This window comes from Hippoglossus hippoglossus, unplaced genomic scaffold, assembly GCF_009819705.1.
Source record: "Hippoglossus hippoglossus isolate fHipHip1 unplaced genomic scaffold, fHipHip1.pri scaffold_65_arrow_ctg1, whole genome shotgun sequence".
NCBI classification, from domain to species: Eukaryota; Metazoa; Chordata; class Actinopteri; order Pleuronectiformes; family Pleuronectidae; genus Hippoglossus; species Hippoglossus hippoglossus.
In genome coordinates this window covers 1-18771 of record NW_022986827.1, presented here as the reverse complement: position 1 = coordinate 18771, position 18771 = coordinate 1, and the positions used below count along the sequence as shown (strand labels likewise).

The following is an 18771-nucleotide window of genomic DNA, read 5'->3' as shown; positions in this document are numbered from 1 at the left end:
CTCACTGAAGCTCAGCGAGTTCAGCTTCTCTGATGTGATGACACATCGAGGGAATCTCATCAAACAGCTGATGAGGTTTTAACCTTTAAACTGTTTCCAACTGATCCAGAATATTCTGACAACTAGAAAATCAAATATAAACTTGGTGAAAAGAGGCAGAAGATACAATTAAAATAAAACTACAGCAAGAAATATTCATCACTGAATAAAAGAAACCTCTTTATTTTTTACTTCTGTTATTAAACTGCAGCTGAGAGGAGTCAGGTGCTTCTATAGAAAACCTCAGAAAAGTGGGCACAGCCTGAGCACATAGTGCCACCTGGTGGTTAAAGTTTTATTGTGTTATTTATTATGCAACCTGAATAACTAACAGGACAGTGGTAACAACAGATTCATCAGGGATAGAAGAGTAACAGTGTTTGTTTTATTCATCTGTAGAGAAGTATGTCTGTTGTGCTGCAGGGAAATGAATTGGTTTTGTAATCAGACACTTGTTTATTATCTGGGTTGAAAAAGCAGCAGAATCATTTCTCTAAATCTCAGATTCCTGCTGTTTTTACAGTTTATTAATCATCACATCTCCTCCAGTTAAAGTTGTCAAGACAAAGAAATAAAACAGGAAACTGACAAACTGAGACAGAGTTGATTTTATTTCATTTTCCAGATGATTGTAATAAAAACCCAGAAGATGGTGGTTGTTTTCCTAAAGTAACAAAAGAGTGAATTTCATACATTAGTGTGTGTTAGCAAATCTCATTAAAATCATCGCCGATATTCGCCATATATTAGTGTTAATTCCACAACGAAAATTCTATAATACTGAGAGAACAAATACTGTCAGTAGTTTTCAGAATGTTTTATAATCCAGGGAATGTTCTTCACATGGTTCAAAGGAAGTTGGATAAAATCTGTTTTAACATCAGGACAGTTTCAAACATCATGTTCACAATAAACATGAAAATTAACAACTTAATGCTTCACATATCGATTTGTGGGTTGATCTTTTCATTTGACAACTGAAATTTACAATTATTTAAGAACGTATATGGAGTCCTGTTATTTTTTGGATAAAAGAGCAACATATACAAAAATGACTTCCGTGAAAATGTGTAAATTCATTTCATTGACCAGGCGACTGTGTTGGAGGACAAACAACATGGACACAAAGATATCAAATACACTGCTGCAAACAACAAGTACGGACATCATCGTTTGTGTGTTTGTTGTTGTTCTCGTCTTGTAAATCTGAAAGATGATCTGCATCCGGGGGGATTGTGCGTATGAGTTGCAGGACGGGGGGGGGATCCAGACTCTTCCTTCCAGATTATAAATGTTTGCTTTGCGTTAGCAGCAATGATTTCCTGAAGAAAAAATACAAACACACAAGCAGATTAAAAACAACAGCTAATCACTGTCTATATGAGTAAATCAATAAGAAGTAGAATAGAATAATATGTGGAGTTAAATTAAGTTAACCATCGAAGAGAGAGATCGATTATCCGTTTTTGTTGCATCTAATTCAGACAAAGCTGTTTCTGCAGGAGAATAAATTGAATAAAAGTCTCAATGATTGACTTTCACCTGTGAGCAGCAGCAGACGCCTTCATTTCGTGCCGTTGTACTTCACTTCCTTCCCACATTTCTTCAGCGTCTCCGTGAGAAAGTCCACGTCTTTGTCGGACTCGATCCAAACCAGCTTCTTAGGCAGGTCGATCTCGTACTTCACATCTGTGAGCAGAGAAGACAAAGAGGCACTTTGTTTAGTTCCCCGAGGCAACAGCAGCACGGTGGAAACCTGCAGTGTCTCACATGTACAGCATTGAACTGCACAGAGGAGAAGATTCACTGTAGGACGCTTTCATTCTAAAATCTCTTTGCTAATTTAACTCTGTGGACTGATGAACTCTGAAGGAAGATGTTTAACTACGTTGTGTTTTATCAAAACAAGTCTGTCACACCACAGACTGTCGGACTGGTACGAGCTGGAAAAACACAAAGTGTCACTCAGGCGCCTGATGTTTTCAGGACTGAGCCAATTAAAATAAAAGAATTATCGCTGCTTCAGGTGACACGAGGATGACTCGACGTTCAGAGCCAAGAAGTCACGAGGTGCTTCTGAAAACCTGAAACTGCACTTTCACTTTGAGTTCTCTGTGCCACGTCAGAGGGAAGATATCACTTATAGAGACATTTCATTTTACTTAGCAAAGGCAACATTGAGATAATCAAGAAACTAAATCTAATCTTAGTTTTACGTGTTGGCAGATTATATATATATATATATAGTAGTCTATTTCTGCAGTTTTTTCCTCTCCCACATATTTGAGTGATAGAGCTGTAGACGACTTTGTATTGATCTCTGTGCTTTTCACAAGAAACAAGACAAACAAAGTTGTGGAGTTCAGGTCTAAGGGAACTGAGAGTGGTTTGCACTGTCAGGGCCTTTGTGTGTGGAGCTTCCATGTTCCCCCCTAGATTACTTAATCAGTGAGTTTGAAGAGGAAGAAGAAGAAGAAGAAGAAGAAGACACATCTTGGTCTCACCTCCCAGTTTGTTGAGGATTCTGGTGACGGCTCCTGAACATCCCTCACACGTCATCGCCACCTCGAACTCGTGCTTCTGTCGGAGACACGTTGAATCATCAGCTGACATCTTTATCACCTCATGAGTCACGTGTCATTACAGTCATGACATCAACACCTCAGTTATACAGATGATCAATAAGTGAGGATCACATTCTGAGATCAGATTAGATCAGAAACAATCAAACAGTGACACAACTATTGATCTATTAAAGATTAATCTGTTTGTATAATTGTTTGAGTGAAGGTGACATCTTCAAATGTCTAGATTTGTTTGGCCAAAAGTCAAAAAACGTAATATTCAGTTTACATAAACATTGATATAGTGCTGAAGGTATTATTCATATAACTATGAATCATTATAACAATAATATAACATGTTTATAGACAAGTAATTCATCTCTGAAACAATTACCACGTTAAACATCAGTAACAACATGAGTGTGACGTCAAAACCAAACAGTTAACTTCTTATGAAATGAGATTTAAAAGGTAGAATCGATAATAACCCTGAAAACGTATTAAAGGTCCAGCTGTGGCCAGGAGCACAGTTAGCATACATGCTACCTAGCATCCCGGACGGGACACGCTGTTTTAATTCAAGCTAACATTTAGCACGGTTCGAATGAAGCTGTTTGAAGAACTCACCGTCATGTCTGAAGTCTTGTGTTGAGACCTCCTGTCGATCAGATGTGAACTTTCACCTCGGACGGATTCTGAGCTTCTGCAAAACCTGAGGAAACCTGAAGGAATGATCACTTCCTGGTTAGCATCCAGCTCACTGTCATGAGCGGCAGCACTTCCGGTGGCGAAGTAAAAGGATCACTACACAGTGTACAGATGAATATGTGTTTATGTTGCAATGGAGTCAAGTATAAACTTTGTATTTAAGCCTTTATTTATATAGGAAGGATTTAACGAGTAAAACTGTCTAATTTATGAATAAGATTTAGGGAAAAAATCAACTTCCGCTTATATTCTGAAGGTATGTTCGCTAACTTGATGTGAAGCACCGGTGAGTTCCCGGATGTTTCTATTTTAACACAGCCGAATTAAAAAAGTACGCATGTTTATTTTCACTTGTTTATTTAAACTGATCCTGCAACAGGAAGTGAGTTTTAATAGAAGAACAAACCTGCAGGGAGAACCCGTGTAGCACCGCTGCCACATCACTGGGCTGCACCGGTGCTCAAAGCAAGCGCCTCCATTCTGCTGCATGGTTTTCAAAATAAAGGTACGGTGGCTGAGAGAGCTCAACGCTCTGCAAATTAAGAAAACACATGCAAATAATTTATCTTTACATATTTATTCAAATGTGTCAATAACTGTCAACTTTCAAGACTTTATTAGTCAAGTGCACAACAATTACAACAAGCAGTCGCTGGCAATGGAATTCTTTGTTTACATACCCCTCTAACTATGCTCAAAAATATTTAGAAAGAAAACCACACAAGAAAAAACTAAATAATCAAAATATAGAGTATAATAGTATTTTATATATATATATATATATATATATATATATACATATATATATATATATATATAATAGAATATAACATATAAAACAAACAACATTTGTTAGTATATTAACATAAACACATGAATGAACCTAACCTTCAACCTTACATGATTGTTATTGTTATTATGAGTATAACTATTAATATTAAATGTACCAGATTTTGGCCTGAATATAACGTAAAGTGTTAAATACACAGGAGGATAACGGCGTCTCCATGGCAACAGCACGTCGAGCCCCGCGGGTCACGTGACGCCGAGCCCCGCTCCGGTGTCGCCTCCTCCTCCTCCTCCTCCTGCTCCTGCTCCTGCGCCGCTTAGCTGAGCTCAATCAGCGGACATGTTTATGAAAATCACTGGTCTGCGGTGACAGCCTCCGGTGAATCGGACCCGGGACAGAAGACGAGGCCGCTGAGAGGTAGGTGGTTCACCCGGGCGGGCTGCGTGTTTACCCCGGGACACGGACATAGCGCGGGGCAGCTAACGTTAGCTAGCAGCGGGGGTTCTTAGCCACCTATGCTAAGCTAAGCTAAGCTAACAGTGAATAAACAGGCTTCCAGATAGCGAGCAGCTGATGTTTGCTCCTGGGCTAATCCCGTCCTCCCGGGCGGGTTAAGCTTCCCGGAATCGAACCGCCGCCCCGGGTTAAAAGCCCCGTTCATCTGCTCTCTTAGCACGGCGCAATTAATCACAAGCCCGTGTGATGGGGCAGTTTCCCGGCCTGATCCCATCAGTCTGCCCCGTCACCCCCCGGACTGAAGACGGGTTCCAGCGAGGGGATCCTCCGTGTGTGTGTTTGTGTCTTTATACATGAAATACATCTAAAGAACTGCAGTAGTACAAAGGAGAGTACTACACTGCTGCCTGGTTCCTATAGTACAAGTATGTTAGAGGTGAGGTAATTATTTACCTGACTTTAATCATAGATAAGAAAACCAATATAACTTAAATTCCTAACCACATAAACTTAAACAAAATGTGTCAAGCAGTAATAAACATAATGATAATTCTGTATGATGAGATTTATTTTGTAGGATACCTTGTTTTTCCTCAGTTTTATATGTGAGAATGAACATAACTTAATTTATGGTTAATTAAATATGGTATATACAGTATACATATAGTTTTTTGGTCCTTATTCCTCCACCATGCAGGTTGTTTTGGTCTGAGTTTCTTTGTTAGTCATCAGTATTACACAAAAACTACTCAAATCATTTCCACTAAATTTGGTGCAATGCATCGTGCACAGTAGTGTATTGAACATTGGTCAGTAACCGAGCGATATATACCATCATGCATTGCTCTCACGTTGTACAAAAAGTTGTTTTTCCACAATCCTGCTAACAAACCAACAAAACAAGTAAAAACAAAAACCGCTCTGGTGGAAGTAACAAATGAAAAGTGTTGAGTTTGGCAACACCCTTGTCAAACCAGGATGTGTTGTGTGTTTGTTGTGTCTGTGCCACTGACACAGCTTCCAGTATCAGTTTTAAATATTGACACTCGTTTGAACGGCAAAGTCACAATTTGCATGTGAGGTAGTTTCTTTCATTGCAGGATAGATAAAAATGAGAAAAACAAGAAAACTCCTCTGGTGGTTTCGGGACTTTTTCATCAGGACAAAACCAGCATTGTCTCACTGGGCTCTGAGACATCACACTGGGAATTTTCCCACTTATTTTAGAAATAATACACAAAAAGAAGAGATCATTTCATCACAATATTTTTCAGATTAGCTGGTATTGAAAAGAACTTAGGTGCCACATATTGAAAATCAGAGATAAAACCGATTTCATGTCAGCTGCACGTCGTGAACTGGCCTTATTATAATAGTGTATTTAATATAAATCCCTCTAGAGCTACATTGTGAAGAACCTGTGAAATATATCTCTTGTTGGATTACAAATAATAATCATGTTATTCAAACATTCACTTGTTAGTAGTTATTGTTTCAGTGTTAAATCGCTGGAGAGATAGATTCCACACCCTGCTCGTGTGGATTAGTGTCGTTCTCTCGTGTCACAGCCCAAAGTGATAAGATCTCAACGGCTCATAATTCAGACACTTTGTCCTGAACCCTGTTGCACTGTAGAAATCAGCCTGGCCCACATCTTATTCTAAAGAGGAACTGTCTGGAGGGGTCGAGTTTCACTTTGCTTTGACAGCAGCCTTTCTTTAAAATATCAAGTCTGACTGTGTAAAGTAAAAGAATCACTCGAAAGAGAGATTCTGACGCAGTTTTCCGTTCCAGTATTTGTTTTGCAGAAGCTTTATTTGGTCCAAGGCTGAATTTTTCTTATAAAAATAGTTTTGACAAGTTGTTCTTATCTAGTTTCCCCGTGTAAAGAATCAATAGTTGACTGTGTCTATGTGAGAGGATAAATACTCGATTGATTTGTTTTGCAGGCAGCCTTTATTTGTTTAGAAGTCTGAGTTCTTTCTCAAGTCAATACACGTTGACAGGCGGTGTCATGGAGATTCAGGAAGTGTGCTGTCTGGAAGTGAAGTAATGGATTCTGGGAAATACGAACAATTTCGGATCCTAAATATTTCTGTGTGGTTGGAAGTTTTGAAACTGTTAAAGTTGAATAAACTGCATGTGGTGGTTTTAAACTCTAAATTAAAAAAACTTCTCTAATTCTTAGATTCCAGTAGTTTATCTACATCTTAATTTTAGTTCCAGCAACAAAGCTCTTTCTGTTCTTTTACCATCTTCGTTGTTTACTAAAATACAGGAAGACCAGCATTGATTTTTGCTCTTTATTGAACGACATTGACACAACAGTGGACAACACGATGGTCCAACGTGTCAGGATGCCAGAACAATACCGCTTGAAACAATATAATGATAATAATGATAATTATAATAATGTTAAACCAAAACAAGACAAAACAAAGGTAAGAAAAATAACATAAAAGAACATATTAAGAACAAACGTCTGTTAAAACCAGTTAAAAATCAGGCATTAAAGGCTTCCCTATGAAATATGGTTTAAAAACAGGTCAAGTGTTGCTAAATCTAATCTCCTTATGAAAAACTAATTATCACAGCATATGAGTGAATTAACATCTGAGAAGTGAAAACCAGAAGCAGTTTGGCTGCTGAGAGACAAACCTGTTGCACCTTTACCAGTAAAGTTCGTCTCATATTCACAGAATGAAGTTTTCAGTTTGACAGACAGTTCTGTGTCAGTGAAGTAAAACATTTCTTATTCAGGTGTTAATACATCAGTTCAATTTAACACCGGAAAGAGGAATTTCTAATGACTTGTTGATTGAAGACTTAAACGTGTTAAAATGTGTCTTATTGATTTTACAGATAGATATATCACTGCTATTGTTCCTGAAGGACATTTGAGACATTTACAGCCTCTCCCCATCACAATAAATGATCAGTTTACTGGTGTTAATCCAAGCCGACGAACTGAAAGGGACAAACATGTGAGTTAAAGCTCACAGTCCGTTGCTGTAGTTTCCTTTCATTGTGTACGTCGTCGTAATGTGTTTCCTGCTGCTGCGGGAATCTGACACCGACTTACTTGTGTCTTTCTGTTGTCAGGAGCCGTCGATGCTGGACTCTCTGATCCGTCAGCATTAGGATCTGCGAGGCCGGGAGAGAGACGACCGCTCAGTCGTCCATAAAACCACCGAAATGATGGCCTCCAGCGACGTGGACACCCGAGGGGAAGGTATTAAAACCAACTATTTCTACCGATGTAACATTGCCTTTTTTTTTTTTATTGGTTAAAAACTGAACGAGTGCTCAGTGGTGAAGATAGTGTTGATGTAACGTAGGTCTGTGGACACGCTGGGATTATATGTAATCCCAGCTGGCAGGTAGACGCTGAATCACCAAAGCAGCTTTCATTTCATTTACAAAGTCCCTCTGATGGAGTGTCTGGTGTCTTGTTTGACAGGAGTTCACACCAGCGAATTAAATATTCACTACGGCGTGGCAGTGTTTTTCCACCACTTGTTTCGTCTTTACAAGAACATGTAGACTTTATTTTTATGGCACACAGAAATACTGTTGTTGGGTTTTTTATCGTGCGTATTATGGAACACGCCGAATGGACGATTTGACCCTTATTGCTCTTTTAAACCTCAAAGTCCAACTGACGTCACGTTTAATTGTGTTTTTGCAGAAACACATGACACACGGTGATTTGCAGAGCAGCTGTGTCTCTGTGGCAGACAGAAAACATGCAGTATGACTTTATCTCTTTAAAAACCGGAACCAGTAAACGTGTGTAGAGTCGTCGGGCATCAAGGCCGTGTGGGAGGAGTGGGTTTGGATTATGGGGCAGTGGGTTTTAAAGATGTTCTCGGTTTCCCTTCAGCTCAGAGACGTTTTCTCTGCTTCACTGTTCATCTCTCTCACACTCAAAATATTCCCCAACGGCTCCTCTGTGCTTGTACAAAGTAAATAAGAGTCAGGATCCAGTCAGAGACTTTGTTCTTCCATCTGAACAAACAGCCAAACAAACATTGTCGTCATGTGGTGATTACAGTCAGCTGCTTTTACATTAGAGCTCCCGTTGGAATGTCACCACCCAATGAAGTTGCTGCAAATTGAAAAGTCACGAGATGTGCTGCGAGCCGGGGTGCACAGCTGATATCAGACTCGGGACTCAGTGCAGCGCTCTTCTTCACGTTTCTGTGAGAAGAGGCTGATTGTAGAGGTAAGTGCAGCAGTGTGTGTGTTCGGTGGACCTGAAGAGTGACGGAGTACAGCAGCATCTCACTGACCAGGGGGCATATGCAGTCACGTGCTGCGTGTAATTAGGTTTCACTGCTGGATTTCTGAATTGCATCACGTGCGTTATTTCTCTGTCTTTCTCCTCTCAGGAAATAAATAGGAATTCATAGGAGTGTAAACATAAAGAGAGGAAAACATCTACACTGTAAAGTTATATTATATATTGAAAGTGACAAATTGTGAAATGGAATTCTCATGTTGTTTTCCATGTCTGTAGTGATCACAACAATCCTGTTAGATGCAGATATCTCATGATGATTTGTCGTCTTTGCGATGTCTCTCTGTGGTTTGTAATTTGTGGCATCTTGTCTTTTCTTCTCTTTGTCATAGGGCCTTTGTTTTCTGACCAGAATCCATCAGAAATGGACGCTCTGTGTCCCTCACCTCCTGGACCAACCAGACCCCAACGCCACTACGAGAGGATCGAAGGACAGACAGGAACTTCGTAAGTGTATTTGTATTTTTACACTGCGTGGGCGCACGTTGGGAAGGTGTGTCTCTGTGTGTGTCTGTGTGCGTTTGTGTACAGAATAACTCCAAAAATGCACGGACAGATTTTCACCAAACGTGTTAATATTGCTGTAGTTGATATTTCCAGATGACGTCACGAAATTGCGGTTCATTGGTTTACAAGACACCAAAAACTACCCTTGCTGTGTGTGATGTGTATCAAACAGTGAAAAGGTCATAGAAACGTGGTCCATCTGGTTGTAATGTGAGTGTAAGTGTGTGTTTCTCCTCCTCCAGGTTCTGTCAGACTCTCATTCACCTGCTGAAGGGGAACATTGGGACGGGGCTGCTGGGGCTGCCTCTGGCCGTGAAGAATGCAGGTCTGGTGGTAAGTTCTCAGAGAGTTTATCATCTTATCACAGCAGGTCACACGGCAGGTCCGGACATCACTCCTGTCAGATACGTGTGACCTAACACAGACTTGGTCCGGCGTGTCGACTCTGTACAGTGAGCAGTTTGTCAGCTCTGGTGTTTGAGGAACTAACTCCTGAGGGAGAAACCTCAAGAGACGTTAGCTCACGAGTGAATATGAGTCAACAGAGATGTCAAGTCAAATGAGACTCTTAGTTATGAGGGTTAGTTTTGACCTACTTCATTTTTATCTTCGCTGTCATCTCTCGTGCAGCAGGATCATCACGGTTCAGAGAGCTCACTGGTCTTCACAGAATCGTGTTGGGAGCTGTGGTTATTGTGTCGAGTCCTTTACATGTTGCACCAAAGTAAAAGAGCCGGGCTGACGAGATATAAAATATATTCTCACATCGTTCTGACATGAAACGAGTGAAGCTGTGAAGTGAAGCTTCTACCGTCTGTGTTGTTAACGTCCCAGTGTCTCCGGTCACATGTCATCTCTGCAACAATCTGAATGAATTCCCTTGTAATTAAAGAATATGAGACAAAGGTAAAATATTGAATGTCATCGATTTATCTAGAAATTGTTTTTAATTAATCAATTAATAGTGTGGTTTGTAAAACTCTATGAACGTGAAAACATAATCAATTCAATATTCTAAAATATTTTATATTATTATTATATATTTAAATATGTAAACCAATCAATAATAAATAAATAATCTTTCTCTCTGTTGTCCTCTGTCCAGCTCGGACCAATCAGCCTCCTGTTCATGGGGGTGATCGCAGTTCACTGCATGAGGCTGCTGGTCACATGTTCTCACCACCTGAGTGCAAAGTAAGTAAAAACTACTTTATCTTACAGTTTAACCATAAGCATTATTATGTATAACAATAACAATAAAGAAAACACAATTACAACCAAATACACAGAACTTGATTTAAGACTAGAAACTTTTTAAATGTAGAATATAAACAGTTTTCATCTCAACAAATATAAATACAGTCTCATTTTGACCGCTACACATACAGCATAAGGCACTGAGAGGGGTTGTATATTTCTATTCATAATAGCAGTACACATGGTAGACAACAGTATATTATTAAGTAATCCATTTTCTAGGGCAGCAGTGGAGGGTTGTCAGTTTGTTGTCAGCAGCCGGCGCGATGCTGGGTGTACGAGAGAATGAATAACAAGAATAACTAGACAGACGTGACTAATACAGCAAATTATAGAAATTAGTCACTGTCATTCACATTGATACACAAACGCTGCAGATTAATTTAATAAACAAATATAGAATTATTAGCTTAGATCCAAAATGGCACCTCGGCAACCGTTTTATTGTCGCTCTTTCCGTTTCCTCAGAGCAGCTCCACTGTGACCTATTTCTACCAAATACCCAAAGTGTGTCTGTTCTGTAAAACCACATTGTGTGTTTACTTTGCTTCCCCCTGTGCCAACACTGGCCTGTTTGTTGTCTGCTGGCTGACAGATTACACTCTATTCTAGTGTCTCCACCCTTTTCTACTGTGTAATCAGCAGCATATGGACAAAGCTGAGGCCGTCATCGTCCACACAAACACAACATAGTGCAGCTGGGATCTGTAATCAGCTCCACCTATCACAGGAGGTGCAGCGCTTCAGTAAATGCTTTAAAACCATTAGATTATGTAACCAACGAGACCATAAATGCAAAATATGATCGTTATCTTTTTTTTACAGCTGTTTAGTGAGTTTCAACTCGGGTCATTAACAGTCAGAGCGGGTGTGTTGAAGTTAATGTAGAAACATAGAGTAGCTCCGCCCTGACACATTAAAGAGGTTTAATCAGACAGAGAATGAACAACGTCTACAACAAACCAGAAATAACTTCAACCTCTGAGAAATGTAAAGAAGAAACAGTCATGGGAAACTTCTGCTCATCTTTTACTGCAGAGTCAGAATCACCACTTCCTCTTGTTCCCTTTTTCTGATGCAGGAGCAGCAGGTTTCATTTATTTAAGCACTGACACTACAAATATACAATCATCAAACATACATCTGAAATTCTAATCAGCTGTAATGAGGCATTTTATACTTTTCTGATCTTCACTGCATAAAGTTTTCCTACAACTTGCACTTTTTAGTCTTTTTCTGGTTGTTTCAAGCAGCTTTGAACCGTGTGATGAGGAACAAGATAAAGTAGACAACTGACATCTGATGTGCAAACAGTGATGTAGGATTTTTTTCATGCGACTAAATTGCACAATTTAGGTTTTTCTCGAATACGTTTCGAACCTGCATCCAGTAAATGCAACTTTCAAATCCACAATGGAGAGAGACATTGCATCTTTAGTTTTTCTGACCCTGGGCGAAGGTTTTGCTTCAGACATTTACACGTCTAACCAATCAGAACAATGTGTTGTGGACAATGTCACATTCCAATGCACACAGCTGGGACTGTTTACAAACAAATGGGACCTTCCTCCAATGTAAAACTTTTCTCATGACCGGTTCCAGCTGTTGCAGCCGTTTATCAAACTTTCTGACGGACGTCCTGTAATACGCCCGGAAGCTGCTGTGGTTCAGTTTTAACTCGGTGAAACTCACCGAGTCCGGGAATTCGCTTCAGAATGATTCGCAATTTCATGCTATTTATTTGTGTGGCTGTTGATGTGTAAAGGCCTTGAGGTCTGTGTTAAGAAAGCCTCAGCTGCACTAACAGGAAGGGAATCTGTTTCTCGTCCAGGGTGAACCGGCCGTCTCTCACCTACGGCGAGGCGATGCAGCACGGGATGGAAAACGTGTCGTGGCTCAGGAGACATTCCCACTGGGGAAGGTGAGACCGAACGCTTCCCAGATCTTGACTTTAATTCACGTTATTCCGCGCACAGCTGTGTCACAGCATCTCTTTGTGTCTTCGTCTCTTTCAGGCGAACGGTGAACACGTTCCTCATCATCACGCAGCTCGGCTTCTGCTGCGTCTACTTCGTCTTCCTCAGCGACAACGTCAAACAGGTCACGACCACACACAAGTGCACACATTGTCATCGGTCACCTTTGTGGACTTTACATAGACCCACATTCATTTCTAGAGACTTACTCTAACCACTATGTGCCACTGACCTTAGTCACTGACCCAAAAATTCAGGATTTCTTTCCCAAAGGTCGCTGTGACAGAAACACACACACACACTAGTGCCTGGAAGTCCTCTGACATGATTTCTCTCTTTAACTTGTTAACATGACGAAGCGACAGCAACAACCAAAGTGTCTGTTTACTTTATGGGGGAGAAACTCTGCAGAAAGTCTGCTCACATGAAGGTTATTTTAGTTCATACAACCAAAGTTATACAAGAGCATTGACCATATATGTAGATCCGCTCGCTGACGGAGTGAGCAGCTTCCACTGTACATTCAAAGTTTACACAAACCACAGGAGATGTGAATACAGACTGTAGGTCCGTGGCAGTGGAGGGATAACGGGGACTTTCATAACAGCATAGAGAAAAGATTTAAATTTCATCTGAACACTTCAAAAATGATCCAGAACAACTTAAAGAAGCAACGTTTCTCTTCCACTGGTTGTTGTGAGGTCACAGGAATGTTTGCTTCATCTATGATTACTGTCACTTTCGACCTTTTACCTTTTTACCACCGTCTGGCCCCTCGTTATGGTCGAAGATATGGAAAGTTACACACGTTTAAGAACCTACAGTGAACTTAAACCTGCCTAATTTGCAGTTTACGTTTTGCATGATGTCAACACTTAAAAGGCGCAATATAAAATTATATAAATTTAAGTTATTTTTATGTTTTTAATATAGTTCTGGATGGTCTTTTGCTACAGTTTCTTACCACTAGATGGCGGTGTCTGTCAGCCATGGTGATATCTGGTACATCAGTGACACCAAACAAAATTAAATTCTGAGAATTTTGTTTTGCAATTACAATAAAGTATAAAAAAAACCCGACCTCTCGTGTCTATGTAGATAAATGAATAATACAATAAATAATGAAAAATAATGAACTGGCATTGACGGTGGCTTTTATCATAATCTCATATGTTCAATCAATCAAAATGTATATTCCATGTGTCTTAGAAGCAGAAACAAAAATGAAACTTGAGAATAAGAAATGCTGAAAGAAATAAGAAGGAGAAAAGCAAATATAATATATATATAATATATAATTTAAACAGCTTTTTTCAAAACACACTTAATGTGTAAGTGCTTCACATGACTGAAACAGGATTAAAACAGTTCAGGTCTAAGGCAGAGATAAGACGTTTAAATTACAGCAGTAAGACAATAAGAATAGAATAATAAAAAGAGACAACACATACAAATGGATTGATAAAATGATATTTAAAAAAAGATATGGTTAAAGAAGTCATTTAAAAGATGTCACAGATTCTTTAGCCTCAGATCCTCGAGCAGGGAGGAACAAAACTACATGAAGCTGATTAGACACCATTGAAACGTGTCAATATTTAGTTATAAAAACAAAATGATGAATCACTTATGTTAAATAACTTGTGCGTTCTCTCCTCTTGTGTCTTCACCAGGTGGTGGAAGCAGCCAACGCCACCACCTTCAACTGCTACATGAACTACACCAACCAGACGCAGGTCGTGGTGCCGAGCTTCAACTCTCGCCTCTACATGCTCTGCTTCCTGCCCGCCTTCGTCCTGCTGGTCTTCACCCCCAACCTGAAGTACCTGGCCCCCTTGTCCCTGGTGGCCAACCTGGTCATGTCAGCCAGCTTGGTTCTCATCTACTTCTACTCCATCACGGTAAGTGTGCGTGTGCGTGTGCGTGTCTGTGTGTGAGTGTGTGTTTCACCCCCACCGTTTGTCACACTGACATCTTTTCAGGACTTTTCATTACAAGTGATTTATTCACAATAAAGCCCCCCCCCCCATATTTTCCCAGTTCAATGCGAAGCCGCAGAAGTCTGAACTCCTGGTTTTCAATTTGCAGTAACTTAATGCAGCTCTGACACGGCTCGTATCCCTCTAACAAAAATGACGACTGGGTAAATTACTTGCGTTGTTTTGTCTGAATCTCTCGTACTTTGGTTTGCAAATTGAGTCTTGAATTGGAATCACAGTCCACAGCACTAAAACCAACCATTACCACAATGAGAGGTAGTAACAGAGTGTAAATACATTAGGGCTGTCACTTTGTACTTGAAATTTGTAATATTAATTCAAAGTGGGGTTAAAAGTTCATATTCAAACTGTAATGACCCTTTTGGGATTTAAAATATACAGTCTAGAAGTGCATCGGACCTGAAGTAGTTTGCCTCGTGATCCAGCAGAGGGCGCTCACGGTCTGCTTGACCTATTGGTCGCCCTCTTGATGTGTCAGTGAAGAAAGTCTTTGTGTTGCGTTGTTTTGCTACGGAAATGGACGATGCTAACGAGATGACAATCACGACACCAAAGCATCTGAGAAGCGCCGTGTGGAAATGTTGTGTGTTCTTCACCGTAGACAGGAAACAAACCACAGATACAGTCAGACGTCAAATTCCTTCAAACTTGATTGTTGGGAATTTGGGGAAAGTTAGGAGTAAAGTTAGGTGCTGCAGAAAGTAAGATTTCTGCAGCAAAATCTTATGACGAAGATTCCACACTGCAGTTTTTGCACATTTGTATTAGTGTAGTTTATGCAATTTTAGTATTGTTTCTATTTATAGAAGCTTTTACTTATTACTCACTGGTGCGATTGTAACTCAGCAGTTTCCCTCAAGCGATCTTTTAACTTATTTCCTGATTCTATTTCTGATCTTACAGCAACTTATCTTAAACGGCCGTGTGTCGCGCTCTGTCTCCTTGGTTCTTCTTTGTTGATTGGTTTCTGGGCGTGATGTTGATAACAGGACAACTGGAAGTGACAGAGTCTCCAGATTGCCTTGTTTTCCAGCAGTGGAGTATTTCATCATGCAGCTTCTGCCCTTTGCAGATACAAAGCAGTCGCGTTCCCTGAGAAACGGCCTTGCCTTGAAAAAAAAAAAAAAGTAATTTCTTGCATCAGAAACCTTACAAAGATCCTGCTCTCAGATCTATGTGGCCCGTTAGGTGTTTCTGTGACTGATGAATCACCTGAGCCGGCGATTTGGGGGAAACTAGAGCATAAAGGCGACAACTGTCTCGAAAAACAGTCTGGAGTCACTTCCTATTCACGCTTGGTTTGATTTTATCATCTCCCCGTATTTTACCTGTGCAGTTCATTATACATCATGATTTTAAGGCTCTGGCTCATTTTGGTGACCTTCATTTTAAGACCAATATAAAATATGATCATAGAAAGTGAGATCACAGAGAGGTTTCCCCTCGTCAGCAGCTGTAAGTCCAGCTGACTCCCTGGGCCCTTCCCGTAGATACGAGTTGTCCATCGCCGTGTCCCCCTCCAAACGCAGCCACAGGGGAGAGGGCTAAAAGAAAGACTCTAATCATGATAAATTATCCTTTTACAAGCTAATTTAATTAGCAGCCGATGAGTCCAGAAGGACCAGGGAGAGGAGTTCTCTTGGCACAATGGTGTTGTCACTTAATGTGATTACTTTCTGTCCATAGAGTGAATCTGTTGTCTGCAGGAGTGATATGATTCATGAGTCATTCAGCAGTAACGAACCAGACAGTCAGAGGGGGTCGTGCAACAAAGCCTCAGATTATAACATCAGTTCTATTCAATTTTATCTGTATTACGTCAAATAACAACTTACAGTTTATTCATCGGCAGATAAAACTCGCCCGATGTATTGGAGTCTGTGTTTTTGTTTGCAGATATGAAAACTTTTATTTTACAGAATAAACAATGTAGACAAGATGCACATTTATATATGCCTAAAAATGTAAAATATTAGGCCTTACATTTCTTTGCTATGAAGACTTAATAACGACATCTTTTCTATATATATCATTAAACCTTTTGTTATTTGTACAGCTCTTTCCATACAAACAATGTAAAACAAAATACTTGATAAATGGGAATGAAACCAATAATGATAATCAATGTTTTCTTCTATTTTTCCTCCAGAACATCACAGACCCCACCAACCTCCCAAGAGTGGGCCGAGCTAAAGACTACCCCCTCTTCTTCGGGACGGCCATCTTTGCCTTTGAGGGGATTGGAGTGGTATGTGACCGTCAGGTTTAAAGTTTTAAACAGTCAGAGGCGTTTTGTGTAATCCTATCCTACGTTCTGTATATGTTTCAGTGTGCAGAATATGATTCAACAGCTCTATAGAAGCTGTAGGCAGCAGCAAACTCGGCAGTTATTGTAATAACACCACCCAGTGAAGAGAAAAGATTACACTTCAGGGTTAAGAAAAGTGAAAGAAAGTCCGAGTCCTTATCTGAAATGTCAGCACAAATTTCACTTTCATTGTAACGTCCATCATTAAAAATCAAGACATCACAGCCTGAGAGGAAGTGATATTTCAAAAATGAAAAACTCACAGGAACAGCGTGAACTCCTCTGGACGATTACCTCTACTGTTCAAATGTCACTGAATCATTTTGGCCCATTTTTCTGTTAAAGTGTCTCTGTCTCTGTGGGTCGGCAGGTTCTTCCCCTGGAGAACAAGATGCACAGGCCTCAGAGTTTCACCCTGGTTCTGTACGTCGGGATGAGCATCGTCACCTTCCTCTACATCAGCCTCGGCACCATCGGATATCTGTGCTTCGGAGAGCACATAGTGGGGAGCATCACTCTCAACCTGCCAAACTGCTGGTGAGGAAACACCAGCGACTTGATTTATGTATCCGTCAACACACAGAACAAGAGGCTTTTATACACTAGAGTGTTTTGAGGCCCTACCTTTTAACTTGAAATAAGTGCAGATAAGTCCAGAACATAGAGTCGAAGTAAAGATGAACAACATGTCTCAACTTACTTGCGTCAGAATCTAGTTACAATTCTTTCCCTGTTTCAGTTTACTGCTTACGTTTTGCATATTTTTAAATTAGTTTTATCAAATGATCTCACAGGAAACCTGGAAATGAGTTGAATCCATTTCAATTATCACCGTCACTGTTCTCGCTGGACATCCAGACAGAAAGCTAATAATAAATCTCCAGGAATTAACACTTGAGCTGTTTCCTCTACGGAAATTGGAACGGCTCTACTTTGGCTTGTTCTCCACCTTTCCACAAAAAGTCATGGAAATTGGTTCAGTAGTTTCCTTCTTAATTGCGCTGACAGACAGAAAAGCTAACAAACACAGATGAGAACATCCCTGGCAGAGGTGCAGTAATAATCTTCTAACTTCAACTAACGTCCTCGGCTGATTTGTTCTGTGCGTCGTCTGGTTCGTCTTGATTAACACGATTCATCTTCATCCCTCTGATGAAAACACTCGGTCATGATGTAACACTCATCTCTTCCCTCCTGTAGGATAACTTCTTTAGACATAATGAAGTTAGTAAAACTAAATACTGCACTTGGATTTGCTCGCTCATTGCTCGGTTCTATCGTGGCAGCTGCAGGAGACCCACGTCTTTACAAACGGCTCCTGCCACTGGACTGATGTCGCTAATTAGTGGAGCAGACTGGCTGTTTAATGAGGTTGAAAACTGAATGTAATTACCAGTATCTGCAAGTGAGCAGCAGACAGTCAGTGTTTACTGTGTGTTTTACCAGGTTATTGGATTAATGGATCTTGAGCATGAAGTTCGAGGCCTTGTTCTGATGCATATGTGGCGTTTTTATGATGAGCTGCATTTCAAAGCACTGAACAGATTCATATTTTTGCAGCTGTAACTTTGCTTGTTGAGTTTTTATTTTCCATCCTCACATTTCTTTGAATTTCACCTCCTTTCTCATGATATTATCACTTCCAGGACTTACCAGGCTGTGAAGCTTCTGTACTGCTTTGGCATCTTCATCACCTTCGCCCTGCAGTTCTACGTTCCAGCAGAGATCCTCATCCCGCCAGTGCTGGCCCGCGTCTCACAGAGATGGGAGACGGCCGTCGACCTTCTACTTCGCACCGTCCTGGTCATCTTCACATGTAAGTAGCGCTGGACAACGGTGGATGCTGTAAAAGTTGAAATGATGCCA

At 40.4% G+C, this 18771-nt stretch overlaps 2 protein-coding genes across 3 annotated transcripts; one reads left to right on the top strand and one right to left on the bottom strand.

Annotated features, from left to right (window-relative positions):
* Window positions 1-632: 632 nt before the first annotated feature.
* atox1 (antioxidant 1 copper chaperone) lies at window positions 633-3382 on the bottom strand. Of its 2 annotated transcripts, none has more exons than XR_004613411.1 (4): window positions 3231-3382; window positions 2544-2619; window positions 1505-1728; window positions 633-1437 (listed from the first exon to the last, which is right to left on the bottom strand). XR_004613411.1 is itself a non-coding variant. In XM_034581011.1 (4 exons), exons 1-3 carry the CDS (start codon window positions 3234-3236, stop codon window positions 1604-1606), a joined length of 207 nt encoding a protein of 68 aa, XP_034436902.1. In that variant the 5' UTR covers window positions 3237-3382; the 3' UTR covers window positions 633-1361; window positions 1582-1603. The 2 variants fall into 2 exon arrangements, 1 of the variants encoding a protein (XP_034436902.1); XM_034581011.1 differs by having other exon boundaries at window positions 633-1361; window positions 1582-1728.
* A 976-nt stretch (window positions 3383-4358) lies between these two features.
* LOC117759023 (proton-coupled amino acid transporter 1-like) lies at window positions 4359-18721 on the top strand (the record flags this gene model as incomplete). The annotated part of the gene is made up of 11 exons (XM_034581013.1): window positions 4359-4518; window positions 7660-7789; window positions 9190-9304; window positions 9607-9697; window positions 10470-10558; window positions 12453-12542; window positions 12637-12721; window positions 14271-14498; window positions 16747-16845; window positions 17276-17442; window positions 18552-18721. Coding segments are annotated over exons 2-11 (1171 nt in total), but the record flags the coding sequence as incomplete, so codon positions are not given.
* Between the last annotated feature and the right edge of the window lie 50 nt (window positions 18722-18771).

Bases quoted from the DNA above. Each gene is read 5' to 3' on its own strand.
- atox1 (XM_034581011.1), bottom strand. The intron at 1,729-2,543 runs GTGAGACCAAGA...CTCTGCTCACAG, and splicing joins AATCCTCAACAAACTGGGAG to ATGTGAAGTACGAGATCGAC.